The sequence below is a fragment of the Panthera tigris genome, chromosome B4, assembly GCF_018350195.1.
Source record: "Panthera tigris isolate Pti1 chromosome B4, P.tigris_Pti1_mat1.1, whole genome shotgun sequence".
Taxonomy (NCBI): Eukaryota; Metazoa; Chordata; class Mammalia; order Carnivora; family Felidae; genus Panthera; species Panthera tigris.
Window position 1 is genome coordinate 33,766,491 of NC_056666.1, and position 17,353 is coordinate 33,783,843.

At 43.6% G+C, this 17,353-nt stretch overlaps 1 protein-coding gene across 6 annotated transcripts in view; it reads right to left on the minus strand.

Moving 5' to 3' along the window:
* Positions 1-2,307: 2,307 nt before the first annotated feature.
* Positions 2,308-17,353, minus strand: part of PEX26 (peroxisomal biogenesis factor 26) — a 55,260-nt gene continuing 40,214 nt past the window's right edge. For 3 of the 6 annotated variants that reach the window (XM_042991463.1, XM_042991461.1, XM_042991466.1), the window contains exons 6-11: positions 16,270-16,335; positions 11,125-11,420; positions 9,630-9,770; positions 8,851-9,146; positions 7,074-7,220; positions 2,308-5,217 (exon numbers count right to left, since the gene is read on the minus strand). In XM_042991463.1, coding sequence (XP_042847397.1) covers positions 5,117-5,217; positions 7,074-7,220; positions 8,851-9,146; positions 9,630-9,770; positions 11,125-11,339 — 900 coding nt within the window. In that variant the 5' untranslated portion in view covers positions 11,340-11,420; positions 16,270-16,335 and the 3' untranslated portion in view covers positions 2,308-5,116. Of the gene's footprint in view, positions 5,218-7,073; positions 7,221-8,850; positions 9,147-9,629; positions 9,771-11,124; positions 11,421-11,616; positions 11,708-12,721; positions 12,928-16,269; positions 16,336-17,353 lie in introns of those variants that run through there. The other 3 variants (XM_042991462.1, XM_042991464.1, XM_007092790.2) reach the window with 3 other exon arrangements.

Sequence of the window (17,353 nt, forward strand, 5' to 3'; positions counted from 1 at the left end):
GTTGACAATAAATTATATTTAATACAAAAAATGCCTTGTAAAAATCCATGTGTTTCTTGGGAAGATTAATGGGTCATGTCTTTTAGTCATTAACACTTCTGAAATAGCTAATTGTCACCTAGGAAACCATGAAATCCACAAATGGGACAGAACAGTAATGAGTACTAAGACGGGAGGGAGTAGATTCTCAGAATGTTCCAGAGCAATGGGTACCTGCTGGGAGGAGGCTGCTATCCACAGTCAGACCAAATGCTAAGGGAGATTTGGAATGGGCAGGGTGGCTCTTTTAGCATAACAAGCCAATTTTAGCAGATTTCCAGCTTGGCAATGGATTGGAAAGGGTGAGCAAAATTCTCAGACAACACTTTGAAAGTGATCAAAGACACAGAGTGGCTTCCTTTCAGAAAAACCGCCCATTCCTTGGGATCCAGCTGAGGCTACTGGTAACCAAGAGCTTGGCATATCCATATAAGTCATCTGATAGAACCACAAGCTTGTATTTATATCTACACTGAAGGATACCTGCCAAGCTGTCTTTGTCATCACTGGTACAGTTGAAAAGGAATACCTCCTGCTCTTTCCCTCTGCAGTGAGCAATGATACGGCTAAAACAGGTGCCAAAGTCCTGTGTCCTTTCTTCTCTTTCTACATCCACCTCCACCCTTCAGCTCTGATGCTTGTCTTTCTGTCCACCCTCTTTGTTATGTCTATTTCTTCCTTCCTCTAATTCTCGAGACTGAATCCAAGTTTATTCAACAAATCTTTATTTCATGGCCTCTTACCTGCATGGCTCATTCTATGTGTTATAAAGGATATAAGAACATGAACTCCAGCCCCAGTCTGTCTAGGTTCAGATCCTAGCTTTACCACTTAATAGCTATGGGACAATTGGGCAAGTTATTTAACCCCTTTGTATCTGTTTTGTCATCTCCAAAATAGAGATAATAGGGGTGCCTGGGTGGCTCAGTCAGCTGAGCATCCAATTTCGGTTCAGGTCATGATCTCACAGTTTGTGAGTTCAAGCCCCACATCGGGCTCTGCTCTGACAGCATGGAGCCTGCTTGGGATTCTCTCTCTCTCCCTCTCTCTCTCTCTGCCTCTACCCCACTCAAGCACTCTATCTCTCTCTCAAAATAAATAAATAAAGTTTAAAAAAGGGGGGAGCATAGGGGTTTTATACACTGCGATCCTATCACACAATGGAATACTAAATCTCTAATAAGAATGAGGGAGCTCCGTATGAGCTAATAAGAATAATCATCCAAGATTAATTAATTTAAAAAATTTTGGCACAGCATGTGTAGTGTATGTATGCCATCACTTATATAAGAGAAAGAAAAGCTTAATATCAAAGATTACCTCTGGAAGTACAAACAAACTGGCAACAGTGGTGGCCTCTGGGCAGGAAACCAGAAGTGGAAAAAAAGATATTTTTTTCCATGAATATCCTTTTGTAACATTTGAATTCTGTTCCATAAATATAAAACTTGAGTATCACTTTTAAATGGTCTACATGTATACATGTGCAAACACATACATGTAAAAGAGTGGAATCACCTGCACAAAGCTCCTCAGTCCCTTCTAAGCCCCTTTCCAGAAGCAGAACAACTCTGTCCTTGTCCAGCCCATCTACCCCTACAATTGCCCAGAGTAGCCTAATTTCATCTCTCCACCTCACCCCAACCTCTTCAGCCTCCTATTTGACCACAGAAGAGCATTACCCCCATTGCTGCCCTCCTTAGCATCCCTAAATTATAAAATATCTGTTCTATGTTATATTCTCTCAGAACCCAGTAAAACAAATCAACTAACTCCAGCTAAAGTTACCCTTCCCAGATATATTTGCATATTAACAGTGAATTTCAGCCAGAGAGTGACTGATTTTAGAGCAAGTGAAGCAGAATCATATTGCAGTGAAAAGAACACCACACTTGAGGGTCAGGAGACCTTGATCTTATTCAGGCTATGTGATTCAGGGCAAATCACTTCACCTCTCTGGGTCTTGATTTCCTTAACTTAAAAAAAAAGTGGGGGGGAATATAAGAGATGATCTTTCCAGATCTAACACTGTAAAATCCCACCATACAATGCTGCTTCTCAGATTGCCATCCCCTGAACTTGATGTGTACCGTGTGTGTTCAATAGCACTGTCCGAAAGAAATTCAATGTGAGCCGTATATGTCACTTTAAACGTTCTAGTACCTCCACAAAAAAAGTAAAAAGAAACAGTTGAAGTTAATTTTAATAATAGATTTTATTTAACCCAATATATTCAAAATATTATAATTTCAACATGCAACCAATACAAAAAATATTCGAGTTTCCATTCTTTTTTTTAACACTAAGTCTTCAAAATCCAGGTGAGCATTTTACATTTATAGAACATCTCGATTTGGACCAGCTATATTTCAAGTGTTCAAAAGCCACACGTGGCTAATGGCTACCATACTGGACAGCACAGGTATAGGCCTAACAAGGATGTCCTCTCTTCATTTCTGACCTCGTTAAGCCCAAAGTTGAAGACTGATTTAATACAAGCCTCCATCCTTAGAAAAGGTCAAAGTCATCAGAGCAGTTTTGGTTCTGAGTTCCTCGTCTGACTGGGAAGGTAGCTGGGGCTGGTTACCAGACAACATTGCAGAGTTCAAGACAAACATAAAACAGAGAACCAAGAGGCCTATAAGCATAATAATATGAAGGAACTTCAGGGGACAGACAGAAAAATGAACTGGGCATAGTTGAGTCTTCTTTTTACTCAGGGTTTTCACAATACAAAACACACTGTAAGCACACAGACATTTCGTCATGGCAGCTATATCAGCTCATTAGTTTAAACACCTCTGAATACCTTCAAATTCCCAGGTGTTCAGCTAAGCAATGGAGAAATAGCTACCACTCACAAGAGTTCTTATTTGAGGCAGCGTGCCAAGCACTAGGTAAGGAGGCTCTCATTTGCTCCACCAAAAGTCCCTATGAGATAATAACTCACTAACAGATGAGGACACTGAGGCTGAAAAGGATAAGTCACTTTCCAACAGTCACACACCTAGTGAGTGGTACAGCAGGAATCCAAACTTGATTCTTAAACACTGCCACAAGCCACACTCTCCAGCTTCAAAGAGCTCACAGTTACTGGAGGCAAGAGGATTTCACAATTATAAGGCCATAGGGTCACTACCACAGAAAGGACATGAGATAGGGGCCTGGAAGCAGAGGACATAGGGAAAGGATTCCCAAAGGTAACCCTTGAGTAAGTCTAGAATTGAGCTGGCCAAAAAGTGGGAGCTGGACCTTCCAGAGGGAACCGAAGGAGCCGAGGTGTGAGGAAGCATGCAATGCTCAGAAACCTGTGACTGGCTCAGCAGCTGAAGGGCAGTGTGAGTAAGGAACAGAGACCCCACATGAAAGACGAGGTGTTAGCCAAAACTAGTGCATAAGGGGATTTAAATTTAAGAAGAAATCCCACGTGAGCCATGGGAAGCCATTAAAGAGTTTTATCTAGGGTAGTGAAAGGGACCAGATTTTTATTTTCAGAAATAATTCCAACAGAGATCTCACCTTGTCTCCTTTCCTCTCCCCAAGGGTCTTAACTATTTAAAAGCCCAAACATAAAAGCACAGATTTGTTTCCTACAGAGTTGGACACACCCTAGGGATTTATCTCCCAATGACCTGTGAGGTTTACTTAGTCTACCCATTTTACTAAAGAGAAGTTATTGACTTGGAACTCCTGAAGAGGAACCTATGGAAAACTACTAAACGCATCTCCTATATTCCGGCATCAACACTGCCCAGAGCCCCAGGAAGATGAATGGTTTGTTTGGCCTTCAGCCTCAGAAAGGCTAACCCCTGCAGGAAGCCTTTCATAATTCTGACAGTGTAGTATTGTGTACATATACTTGCACAGACACATGTAAGATTCTCGCAGCCAGTGACAGAAAACACTGAAACATTTCAAATACTCAAATGCTATGGCTCCAATGCCTCCTCCCCCTAACAATGAATAAAATCGTTCATTGCCTTCAAAACCCATGTCTTCCCTCTGCACAACTCCCTCCACATATCCCTTCCAGCTCACCTGATTACCCAGTTCCATTTTCAGCTCATCAGCCTCTAAGGCTAACCTACTTTTCAAGGCCACACAAGCAGAAAGACTTCTACATTATACAAACAATAAAATATAATTAGAACAACAGGACATAGAAGGGGTTGGCGGACCAGCAACAATATGTACTGAGGAAGCAAAGATACAGGTAGAACCTGGTAAAACAGCCATCAGACAAAGTACAAAAATACTATTGCAGAGCAGGGGGAAGGGACTGACAGGAAGAAAGAGAGCACAGGAATGCTGAGTGTGTAATAGAGCAGGACTTGGCCACTGACAACCTGGAAAATTGAGCTGAAGCCCAAGAGGCACCGAGCAGGATCATTTCCCCAGTGAGAAGGGCAGAGCAGCCTTACTTTGCTTTCAATAGTGACCTGGGTGGTTCTGAAAGCCATGTCCTGGTCTAAAAAGAGAGGGCCCATGCAGCTTCAAGCCCATTGCAAAACCACAGGAATAATTAGACCAGATCTGTGGAGAGGAGCATAGAGGAGAAGTAAAAGGCCCTCATAGATCCTCACACTCTGCCTAATTAAGGACCTGCCCTGTGAAGCAAATCTCAAAGGTAAGTTTTTCAAGAAAGTAAAAGGCCAAGGGTCATTCCATCAGAGTTTTCTGAACTTCCAGCTTCATTAACCTGCTGACCTGAAAAATCAACCCCTTGCCTTTGCCAAGAAGATGGAATATTTCACGGATACAGTCTCCTTTCCCAAACCCCTCCTTTATGAGGGGCCCCTGGTAAAAGGGAATACTATTCTGGAGGACTTGAGCTCTCTGGCCCCCTTTGTTTCCACATTTCCTACCAACATCAGCCAAAGTAGGGTGCAAAGTGGAAAACATTCAGGTGGCAAAACACAGTTCACCATACTGGATCAGCTCTTTCTAGAATCGGGCTGGCCCCACTCCTATGGGGGCCCAGCCAGCAACAGGAAATAGGACGCCATGGATGAGTTACTCTGCTTCTGTCACAGCAAACTTGGGGATTAGCAAGGTTGAGGTGAATGGGAAAGACCACTCAGTCATGGATAGGAAGCCGGTAGAGAGAAAATATGGCTTCCTGAATCCGATGGAAGAGCTGAGACAGCTTGCAGAGGAAGGGCAAGGATGAAGGAGAAGCTGCAAGGGAAAAGGAAGTATGATGTCAGTATCCCCACCTCTACTCCCCTCCTCTTCCCTCAGCCTCAAGTCCCATCTCTTGGAAACTCTGCCACTCTGGGAGTATGTCTGATCTTTTTAAAGCATATTTTGATGTTTAATATTATTGGCTCCTCCTCCCCTCCCCAACAATAAAGAGTTTCACTTTCTCTAGGATATATTCTCTGGGAGATATTTTCTTCACTTGGATTTAAAAAAAAAAAATTATGTCTATTTTTTGAGAACAAGAGAGACAGGAGCATGAGCAGGGGAGGAGCAGAGAGAGAGGGAGACTCAGAGGAGGCTCCAGGCTCTGAGCTGTCAGTACAGCTTGAACCACAGACAGTGAGATCATGACCTGAGCTGAAGTCAGACTCTTAACCAACTGAGCCACCCAGGTGCCTTGGATTACAATGACCTTAAGTTTGCTGAGAAAAAGATCGAAACTTATTATATTTTTAATCTAACTTTTTGATATACACACACACACACACACACACACACACACAAACTGGTGATGGTGGCTGCCTCTGGGAAGATAGGTTTTTAAGAAGAAACTTCCTCTCCAATCCTTTTTGTACCTTCTCATCCTGGAGCCAAGTGACAGTATTACCTATTTTTATCATCCATTAATTATATTGAAAATAAAGTAAAATCTACCTCTTTGGAATTAGGGCTGAGTTGGTGGGTTTGTTTTTCCTTATTTGGTTACTAATTTTTTAACTGATTTTTTCTTCTTAAAAGGAAAAATGTTGTTTTTAAAGAAAGCTATTGACAGTCTCCTCTCTTTATATCCTTCCTACAGAGTTCTAGTTGCAGCCTAGCCATGGGTTCTCCTCTCCTGCAGCACCACCACTGCAATGAACCAAGACTGCCACTGGGGGTCAGGAGTGTCAGGCCAGGGCATTTTAAGGAAGCTCCAAGCAACCATGGAACCAGCAAGCTCAAACTGTCTCCTGCTGTCCCCACTTAGAAGACCAGGACACTAAGGGCACCTGGTGGCTCAGTCCGTTGAGCCCGACTCTTGATTTCAGCTTGGGTCATGATCCCAGGATCCTGGGATCAGGCATACATCAAGCCCTGCTCAGGCTACGTGCTGGGCCTGAAGCCTGATTGGGATTCTTTCCCTCTGCTCCTCTCTCTCTCTCTCTCTCTCTCTCTCTCTCTCTCTCTCTCTCTCTCTCAATAATATATAAACATAAAACAAAAAAAAAAAGAAATCATCAAAGTGTTCAACAATAGGGAACTGTGAATCAATTATGGAAGTTTCTATCAATTGGAATATTATTTAGCCATTGAAAGACGTTTTAAAGAATATTTATAACCTGCAAAATTGTACCTATATCCATAAAGAAAAAGACCGAAAGTATAGCCATTACAATGGCAAACTTTTAGGTGATTTCTGTTTTCTTTATACTTTTTTCTATTTTCCACATTTTCTAAAGTATACATGTATTTTATTTATAACTTAATATAATTTTTTTTAGATATGATGATTAGGAAAAAAATTTTTTTTTAATTCTGAGTTTCTAGTCAGAGTTCACCCCTGAATAAAGGAGATGACAATGACTCAGTCAATGTTCCAGGAGTCAACAGAGTAGAGGCAGTTTCCTCCATGAGGGATTGCTCTCATGGATTCCAGGGCTATTCTCTCCTAGGTGGGTTTGGCTGGATCCCAATGAGGCCCAACAATCCCTCCTCCCTATAGAAGAGACTTGGGGAGAAGTGGCCCAGGAGATAGATACCTCCGTTCCCAGGAGGCCTCCCACAAGCCCAGCCCCTATCCAACTGTCCCTTCCCCAGGAAGAGCGGGAGGGAAGACTGGCTTCATCACTTACCTGGATCAAACCTTACCACCAAGAGGCAGAGGATCAAGGCAGCCAGGAGGCTCTTTTTGAAGGGCAGGGAAAAGAAGTGGCTCACTGTAGAATCCCAAAGCCGGCGGAGCAACATCAGTAGTGACAGGAACTTGTGGGAGAAGGAGCCTGGTCAGGGAGATAAAGCATAACTGCAACATAAGTCACAGGAACCAGCTTCACTGATTCTGAGCTTTGAGCTTGATTATGAGAGTTGAGCAAAAGGTAACAAGACTAGTTTACTCATGTAATTCATAAAGTGGTTCTAAAAGAAATTCTAAAAACTCCAAAATGTTTTGAGGACAGACAACATCACTAGAATATCATCTCCTTAGGAGAGATTTTGGACAGACAACACCTACTCAGCTGGGTAAACCTGGCATATTTGGTGTGTTTTTTTCAATAGACTCATAATTTTATAGCTTTCTTTATATTCTGGCCTAAGATATGTACAGAGAGTTACACAGAGCAATAGTTCTTGATGATCACATTAATACAGGAAAATGAAGTGCACTTAATACATATAGTGAAGAATTCAAAAGTCTTAAGTTCTAAATATAAACATGAACACCACCAGCCCAAGAACAAGTGGTGCCAAGTCCTGATAGAACAGTCTGAACTTGCCATCAAACCCTTTTCTTAACCTTTCCTCCCCAGGAGATGGAGGGGCAGAGAGTCTGGGTAGTCACAGCTCATTCTTGAAGCCAACAACCTGTTGGCAAAGAAGTGATTCTATCTCAGAAGTTTCATGCTCATTAGCACACAAAGAAAAAACACTTTGGAGAACAGGATTACATTTAACTGAAGAACTTTCATAGAAAAAAAAAAGGATCAGACTTATTCTGTATATACCAAGAGAAAAATCAAGGAACAGTACCTAAAAACTACCAGAAAAAAAAACTTAAATCCAGCATCAGGAAGAACTTCTCTACAGAACTCTTCACAGATGGAATGAGCTGCTTCTGGAGATAGTGGATTTTCAGTCCTTGTATAGACTAGATGATCACTTGAAAAGGAGATGAAAAGGATTCAAAGACCTGGCAAGGGTCTGGAGCAGAGGACTTTTAAAATCCCTTGTAACAAAACAACCCCCAAGCCCATACCCAACCCTGTGTAGGAACCCCTTGCATGATGCCAGCCAGGTGTATGATGCTGAGTCTTGAAGTGGCTCCCCTGTAAAAGCCATCTTGTGAAACTGCACTCTAATTGGCAGAGGTGGGCTGCCCCTTCGGGGGGACAGAGGTCACTGAAGAAGATACTCAAGAGATCTAGTAAATAAAGGCAGACAGCATACTGGGCAGTGGGGCCCAAGATGAAGGTAAGTCATTTTTATCTAAGTCAATTTACCAAGTTATTGTGCCAGCTTATTTTCCTTTTGGTATCCCACCGCATACCTCAGCTGCATCTGTATTTGGACCAGTCTTTAAAGGAGGAATAACATCCCACTCTGGCCAGCATGATAGAGACAAGAGATCTAATGAAAGGACCCCAAGGAAAAGGTGGCTTTCAAGAAACAAGAGTTAAAGATCCTGAGACTCAGTGACACCTCCCTGTATGGAGACTCTCCTTCCACTGCCAACTACAGAGGGTCAGGGCTTGGCTTTTTTAATCAAATCAACAGGTTTCCTATTCTGCGATTTGGGAGTTACTCATACAAATAATTGCTCCCAAGCTCTTGGAAAAGTCATGATAAACCCCAAGGTCCAGGGGAAAGCTTACAACTCCACTTTACGGAGGCCACAGAAGGAGAATGTCCTACCTTCCTGGTTCAGCTTCTGGGCCTTCTCAGAGCCCAAGCATTGGTGTTTCTGCTGCTGCCTTGCCTTACTAATGGCCTGGAGTACGTCCAGCCGCTGTTCCTCACTGAAGCCTGCAGAGCCCACCACTAGCTCCTCAGCCTCCGACAAGCAGCCCAGGGGTAGCAGCACCCGCTGTAGGTGAAGTTCTGCCAAGGCTCTGTATTCTGGAAGGTCCTGATTGTCTGGGTCTTGCAGCCAGGCACTGACCACTTCCAGCACAGCTCCAGGCTCTTGCATTTTGCTGTATAAAAGAACACTGCAGCCCCGAATAATCCAATCCCCAAAAAAAGAACAGTTAGTGCTCCACGGTTGGTTTACCTCTCATAAACCACTACATTCTCCCACTCAACCCCTTCCCTGTTGTCCTCCAGTCCTTCCCTAGGGGATGATGACATTGGTAAGAATTAGGAATTCCTAGGAAGTAGCAAGAAGCTCCCTCAGCTCTGACATATTCCAGTTGTATCACCCCTCTTCACATCTCCTGTTCCCCTTTGTCCCCCTCCTCCTCTTTTCCTCTACCCAACATTCCCCCCTCCTCATCCTTTATCACTATGTTTTGAAGTCCGAAAAAAACCAAAAACCAAAAAACAAAACAAAAATAAAAACACAGGGAAAGAATCATATTTGGAAGGAAATGGTAGAGAAGGGCAAAAGAGAAGATATTAGGCACTGATTCAGAAAAGGACATGAATATCCTCTTGTTCCTGAACTGATCCAATGAGTCAGAACAATGACCTACCATAGCTCCAGGACTTTGGGGGGTAGCTTTTCAGGAACCTGGTAATATTGAAGAACCCAGGACAGGACTTCCCGCCACCGATTCATTTCTGCCAGGGCCTGGATCCCCACAATACACAGGGAGCACTTCACCTCCAAGGAGCTGTTGGCAGAAGAACTAGTTCAGGTTTTAAGAAGTGGTCCCCTTCTGTTTCCATTCTCACTTCCACCCTGGGACTGTTCCTCCCCAGCTCCCAACTTAGCAGTCATCACCTCTACCCTCCCCATTAGTATTCGGATTCAAATTACAACTGGTCTTGGAGCATCTGCATGGTTCCATCAGTTAAGCATCTGACTCGTGATTTTGGCTCAGGTCATGATCTCAGGGTTCATGTGATTGAGCCCTACACCAGGCTCTGCGCTTACAGAGAGAAGCCTGCTTGGGATTCTCTCTCTCTCTCTCTCTCTCTCTCTCTCTCTCTCTCTCTCTCTCTCTCTCTCAAAAGTAAACTTAAAAAAAATGTTTTAAAAAATTACAACTGGTCTCATGAGCCCCAACACGGAGAAAACTGCCCTTTCCCCAGGAGTTCGATGTTCCTGAAAACCTCCTGGAGGCAAATCAACTGTTGCCTAACACACATCTTTGTATCTAGGTGAAATCAGGGAAGGGGAAAGGGACAATGTGTAGCACAGATGTATAGGTGGAAAGAGAGCTGGAGCTAAGAGTTTGCTTAGTGACAAAATGGGCATGGAGCAAGGTTTCTGCCTAAATGTAGGTACAGGCACTTCACAACTGGCCTGTTGGCACCACCAAGTAAGGTGCCTCCAGGCACCTGGAATAACAGTCTTCAGCATTTACTGCAACAAGCCCCTACCCAACCCCCTGAAAAAAGCCAGAGATCCCCAGTTCATCCTTCTCTGGGGTCACCTTTGACTATTCTACCCATCACCTCCCCAGTATAGCCTATGTCAACATTATAATCCACAGAGAAATTATGCCCTCAAAAAGAAGCTGAGAGCATTTGAAACAGCAATGTAGGACCAAGCTTTCCTCCAGATTGGATTCTTTAATCCTATCAATCCTTCAACAGGATCAGGACACTACTCCTACTCTGAACTCCATTTCCATTCATCAGCCAAGGTCAAGTGAACAGCTTGGGGGAGAGGAGTATACCTAGGAGAGGACTTCCACCACCTGCTCGCTGAACCTGCTTACCGAAATAATTTGACAATATGCATTCTATCTTCCCAACATGCCATTCAACACTGGAACAGGGAAGCAAAGAACTGGCTGTGGGTTCTCACTAAGCTCTGTTGCACGACTTGACCACTTCTTCCTCATTGTGCAGTGCCTCAGTTTCCTCCTCTGTAGAATGGGCACACCAGCCTCTCAAAGAGGAACCACTAATGAAACCAAGGTGTAAGGCTCCTTGTGAGCAATCTGGGAAAGACAGAACTCCTAAGAGCTTTAGTCCCTCCCCAAGATCACCCGGAAATGAATGGAGCCCAGCACCTACGTGCCCGCATCAAGGTTGGCCAAGCTCGGCAAGGCGCGTTCACAGGTCTGCAGCGCCGCCCCGAAGTCCAGGTGTACAACTAAGAGGTCTGCCGCCTCCTCCAGCAGAACCACGGCTGCCGACGGGGCTGGGGCGGCACGCACAGGCTCACTGCTCCTGAGGGGCCCCCCGAGCCCCCTAAGGGGGGCTGCAGGTGTCGAGAAGTCACTCTTCATAGCCAGCCGGGGCTTAGGGCCTGTCTCCCCAGACGTCAGAGTGGCAGCCTCTCCGGGGACTCCGGGATATCCCGAGTCGGCCTGGGAGAAAAGGGACAGTCCTCATAACCTTGCCCACAACCTTTCCCGAGGCCGAGTCCTGGAGAAGGAAAAGTTAGTGGCCATATCCAAGGCAACGGCTGGGCTGACTGGGCGGCTGCTCTAGCTCAAAACAGGTTGGCACGTGGGGAACCAGTTTACACCATAGATTTGCAGAACAGCTGCATCCCTGCAATACCTGGATCTAGCTTCTCTGGCCCCACGACATGTACTGATACCACCTTCGCCCCGGGGAGTGCCGTTCCAGGTTCCGTTTTTATGAATAGAGCCGCTCACTGCAGGAGCGGGACGAGGGCGAGGACATCGTTCCGGCTTTCGCAGCTGCCTGCAGACTCGGAGCTTCCCGGCGGCGCGGAGGACTCTGGGAGCTGTAGTTCCCTGGCTCTCGGTTCAGTCGCCCTCTCGATGCAGATAGAGGAGTTCGGACTACAACTCCCAGCATGCCACGCCCCAGGAACTGCCCCTGTACCCCGAGAAAACAAACTCGCAAGGACGATTTGGGAAATTACAAAGCAGAGGCTGTGTTATGACATGGGGAGCTCCCCTCATTAACCACTAACCAGCAGAAGCCGGACAGAAGAAATTCCAGTAATGGAGGTGAAATTACAAGCGGGCTTTTAATACTGAGCTTTCTCCAGGAATAACAATTCGAATATTAGAAAGTGGAGCAGGAAAAACACTGAAAAGAAACATCAGAGCTAGTCACTTTTCCTTCCATGTTCCTCCTTCCCAGGCATAGCTCACATTTATCCAGTGCTTATCCTAGTGCTATGCGAAACGCTTTGCGTGCAATCTCATTTAATCCTTCCCTCAACCCTGGGGGTTAGGAATACTGTTATCCCCATTGCACAGGTGAGGACATTGGAGACTATTTAAATAATTTGCTGAAGGTCACACAACGAATAGGTGGAAAATACAAAGTCAAAAAGGCTCTTTTTGCCCAAAGACATATATTTAACCACTATTCTGTTCTGCAGGACAGGACTGAGTCTATGCTTTCTATTCAGAGAATTTACAATCATTGCCCAAGCAAGTTACATAAGCTCATTGAGCCTCATTGCTTCCTATAAAAGAGATATTCCTATAAAATAAAAACAAAGTCATACAGTGTGTAATGCAATTTATAATGAAGTGCTAGAACAGAGCAGGTATTCAATAAATTATAGCTATAATAATAAATAATTTTATACAGATACATAAATTATATTTGTGTATTCTGTGCTTCACCCAGACTTTGCTGAATTTATACTTCTCTCAGCTTTAGTTTCTCCTCAGCTCCTTACCTTTTCAACTCTTTGTAAAACTTCTCTAATTGTTTATTCCGCTGGTGATTAGATTAGAAAGTCCAGGCACAGGGCAAGTACCTATTTACACCATACATTCCCTTCCCTTGTCACTAGATATAGATATACCCATCTGCTGGGCTTTCAGCTCTCTGTAGAAAGTCTTCATGGAAAGCTGAAGCAGAAACATGAAATCCATCAGACTTCTGAGGAAAGAAAAGTATAGACCCCGTAACCATATAAGGTGATGAAGTCAGGACTTCACTTATTCCACAAATACTTTTGAACACCTACTAAGTGGTAGGCCCTGTTCTAAGTACTGAAGATCCCACAGTTAACCAAAGAGACAAAAATGTCTGTTTTGTGGAGTTTGTGCCATAGTGAAAGGAAACAAAATAAAAAATAAGTAAAATACAAACAGTAGTGTGTCAAATGATAATAAATGCTGAGGGGAAATAAAGAAGAGTGATTGGGAGTGACAACAGTGGAGGGTTAGGTTCGATATCTACATTTAACTTTGTTTCCTAACAGGAAATCCAGTGGTGGGGACAAAGCAAAGAGAAAATGTGGACCTTCTGCTCAAGACTAGCTCATTCCCACACAGAAAACTCCAGAGGCAAGCAGAGATCCTTGGAAATTGTGGATCACAGTCTCAGAATGAAGTGACCAAAATGTTTTATCAGTTCTGCCTCAGATTTGATTATTACAGCACTGCAAATAAAAACCTTGTTCTCAGAACTGGGTTTAGAAGTCTTCCCTGAAAAATCAGGAAAGCAGTAGGAGCATCAGAAAATGCTGGCCTAGACAGGTTGAGACCTCCTCTCTTTACTTCCAGGAGCACCACCTCAGATTGCTTCCTTGAAAAGGTTCCTTCCTTAAGGGTCGCCTGGTGCTCAGTCGGTTAAGTATCTGACTCGATTTCAGCTCAGGTCATGATTTCAGGGTCTTAAGATCAAGCCCTGTGTCAGGCTCTGCACTGACAGTGCAGAGCCTGCTTGGAATTCTCTGTTTCCTCTCTCTCCACTCCTCTCACTCACATGCACTCTCTTCTCTCATCCTCTCTCTTTCAACATAGGTAAACTTTAAAAAGAAAGAAGGAAGGAAGGAAGGAAGGAAGGAAGGAAGGAAGGAAGGAAGGAAGGAAGGAGAAAGAAAGGAAGGAAGGAAAAGGAAAGGAAGGAAGGAAGGAAGGAAAGAAGGAAGGAAGGAAGGAAACCTCTTCCTTAAATCCTAATAAGAAGTTTCTTGCTGTTTCTGATGCTTCCAGGTGATGGCAGCACAGTCTTAAAAGACTTGCTAGAAAAAAATTTGCCTATTTAGTGGTATAGCTGACATAATGAGGACAAGAGATGGGAGGTGGGTGAGGAGATTGCTAAAAATCACATGAAAACATGATTGTGTTCCTATTTCTGTGTTTCACCCAATTTTTGACTATACGGGACTTCAGTGGTCTGTATGTCATCACTTAACCTTTAGCACTGTTATGTCCACAAATTGATTCTTTAACGTACTACCGTGACAGTCCACTATCTCCCCTTATGTCTGAATGTACCCAGAATTTCTCAGGCTAAGACACAGAAATCCTAAACATAAGCAAGTTCATTCCACCTGAGGGGGAATGCACAGATATTATGTATATAAAACCAGTCTTTCTGACTCAGGGTTCATGACACAAGCCTTGAAACTACCTATTCTCCCCTTGGCATAAGTCAAAGAGTGGAAATAAGGCCTAATCTATAAAGCCAGATCTAAGGTCTGGTCCATGCTAATATTTGTATCGTTGGAATCTTCTCATTTTGGAAAAATATAGTAAATGAGATGAAAAATCCATATTATGGGTCATCCTCTAACCCTGACCCAAGCTCTGGAACTTGGTGCTCTTCCTTCTGTTCTGTAAGGTGCTCAGTCTATCTATCCATGGATTGCCTTAATCTGAAATGTGGATTTGCTTTGCTTGCTTTGGGCAGGTGATGAGTTGGTATTTTTGTACCAGAAAGAACTCTAGACTGGAAGATGAGCTATACCAGTTAGAATATTGGTTCCTTCAGTGACTACACCAGACCTCTAGAAAGTCACTTAAATCCTCTAAGCCTCAATTTTCTCATTTGAGGACATGGATAAGAACACCTGCCCATAGGGTGGTTGTAAGGATCAGAAGAGGCCACGTGACAATGGCCCATTGAACTCTTTAAATCTCTGGAATAGTTCAGGCTGATTATAAGGCCAGTAGGTATAATATATTGGGGAATGAGTAAGGAGAAGAAAGAATTTCATTCTACCTCAAAGTTCTGTAATCTTATTTTCTGACCTGGAATCCAACTCTTGACTCTTTCTTACAAAGGTCAGTAATGCTCATATCTGCAGTCAGCCCATCCTATCCTGCCCTCTCCAAGCTGATTCTACATTCTGTGACAATAGACAGTATCCATAGCTGGTCCATCTAACACATCTCTTCTAGCCAGGGATGTTGGTGGCAAAGCTCCAATGGAGTAGAATCATACCTAGTATGGACCTTTGACCAGAAGCAAGCCAGAAAGATAAGTATTAGCAGGGTGAAGATAATGTTTCTCCAGGATGGCCAAGGAGTGTGCCTCCCTCATTCCAGAACTTCATCTGTTGGCATTTTTATGACTCTTTTTTAAAGACCGGACTTGGTGTTTAGGGCATAGTTCAATGCTTCCCATTTGCTCCTCTCCATATAGACACAGCAGAACTCTTACTTTGCTTCTGTGTCTAAAAAGTACTTATAATAATCATAATCATTCTCTATAGTGCTTTACAACAATAAGGCAGGTCAATTTATAAGTATGATATTACCTATGTACTAGGTGCTATTCTAAGTGGTTTACATTTAACTCATTTTAATCATCAATAACCCTATGACATAAGTCTTAGTGTCATCCCTATATTGTAGATGAAGAAACCAAGGCACAGAGAGGTTAAGCAACTTGCCAAAGATCACACACAAAATGCAAAGAAGGGCTGGGACTAAAATCCAAGAAATTTCACTCTAGAGTCTTCCTTTCTTTCCTTTTTTTTTAAAAATTCATCCATCCATGTCAAGAGAGAGAGAGAAAGAGAGAGAGAGTGGGGTGGGGGGGGTGAAGAGAGACAGAATCCCAAGCTGGCCCCGAGCTGCCAGCAGGAAGCCTAACTCAGGGCTGGATCCCACAATCGTGACCTGAGCTGAAATCAAAATTCTGACACCCAACCGATGGCCACCCAGGTGCCCCTAGAGTCTTTATTCTTAACTAATGCATAATACTGGCCCTACAAAATACTTTCACTTATTTTATTTGAGCTTAACAACCAGCCTGTGAGCAAGGTATATTATTATTCCTACTTGTACATGGGAAACTAAAGCTCAGAAACTGCTCAAAACATTTGGTTTCAGTGGCAAAGCTGACATAATTACTGGAGATTTCTAACCAGATCCCATGCCCAGGCCATTCTTCAAAGGGTCATCAATAGATCCTTTTCATCATGGTGAAGGTGACTGGAGGCAGCCACTCTATGGAGACCTGTAGTCCAATTTCACTTTTTCTCACCTATTGCAGGAGTCAGAGTATTCACTCAGAGAAGTTCGAACAAATCTTTGTGATGCCAGACCAAGCCTGAAAAATAAAAGAGGTAATGGATGCTCACTAGGAATAAGTCAGCCCTGGCTCTCTCATGAAAGAGTGGAAAGATGCTATCTCCTCCCTGGAATCTTTTCTGATTACACCTTATTCAAGCTAATCACTCCTTCCTTCAAACTCCCAATTGTGCTTTGCTTTTTTATGCCTTTCTTGTTGGTCCTTCCCAGTTTCCAAATCTTCTTATAGTTATTTGTGTCATTTCACTATTCAACTGTGCCCTTCCTGAGGGCAGGGACAGGGTCTCACTCATCTCAGGACCCTTGTGTGGTCTGGCATGGTGTAAAGCAATAGACACCCAATGCTCAGGAGGGACCCCACCTCTCCAGAGCTGTTCTGCATCATTTGGTCTCGACATTCACTGGCAAGCACTATGTGAAAAGGTTGGAAGCTGAGGAGTTACATAACCTAGACCAGCCACCCAAAAAAAGGAGATACCTACAGGTGTTTCCAGGTACCAATACCCCTAGCTTGCCTTCTTGGCCATAGGCAATTTGCAATGTTCCTTCTTATTCCCTCTTACTTACTTCTTAGGAAATATTCTAATAAACTCAGTCAACCTGAGTGATAGAATTTTAGATTTGGAAGGACGTTTAACGTACCACAGCCAGAAACTGAGGCCAGGGGAGGTCAAGCAATAGCTTGATATTACACAGCTGAAGAAGGCAGCATTCCTTGCCCTGCCCCATGCTGCCCCAGAGAGGATCTCACCTTCACTCAAAAGTGCTTTCCTCACTAGCCCAGAAATCCTTGTCATTAATCATATTTTGGGGCAATTTATTTTTCTTTTTTAATGTTAGTTTGTTTGTTTGTTTATTGAGAGAGAGAGAGAGAGAGAGAGAGAGAGAGAGAGCCAGGGAGGGGCAGAGAGAGAGACAGAAAGAGAGAAATCCCAAGCAGGATCTGCATTTTTAGCACAGAGCCCAATGCAGGGCTCAAATTCATAAACCGTGAGATCATGACCTGAGCCAAAATCAAGAGTTGGATGCCTAATGAC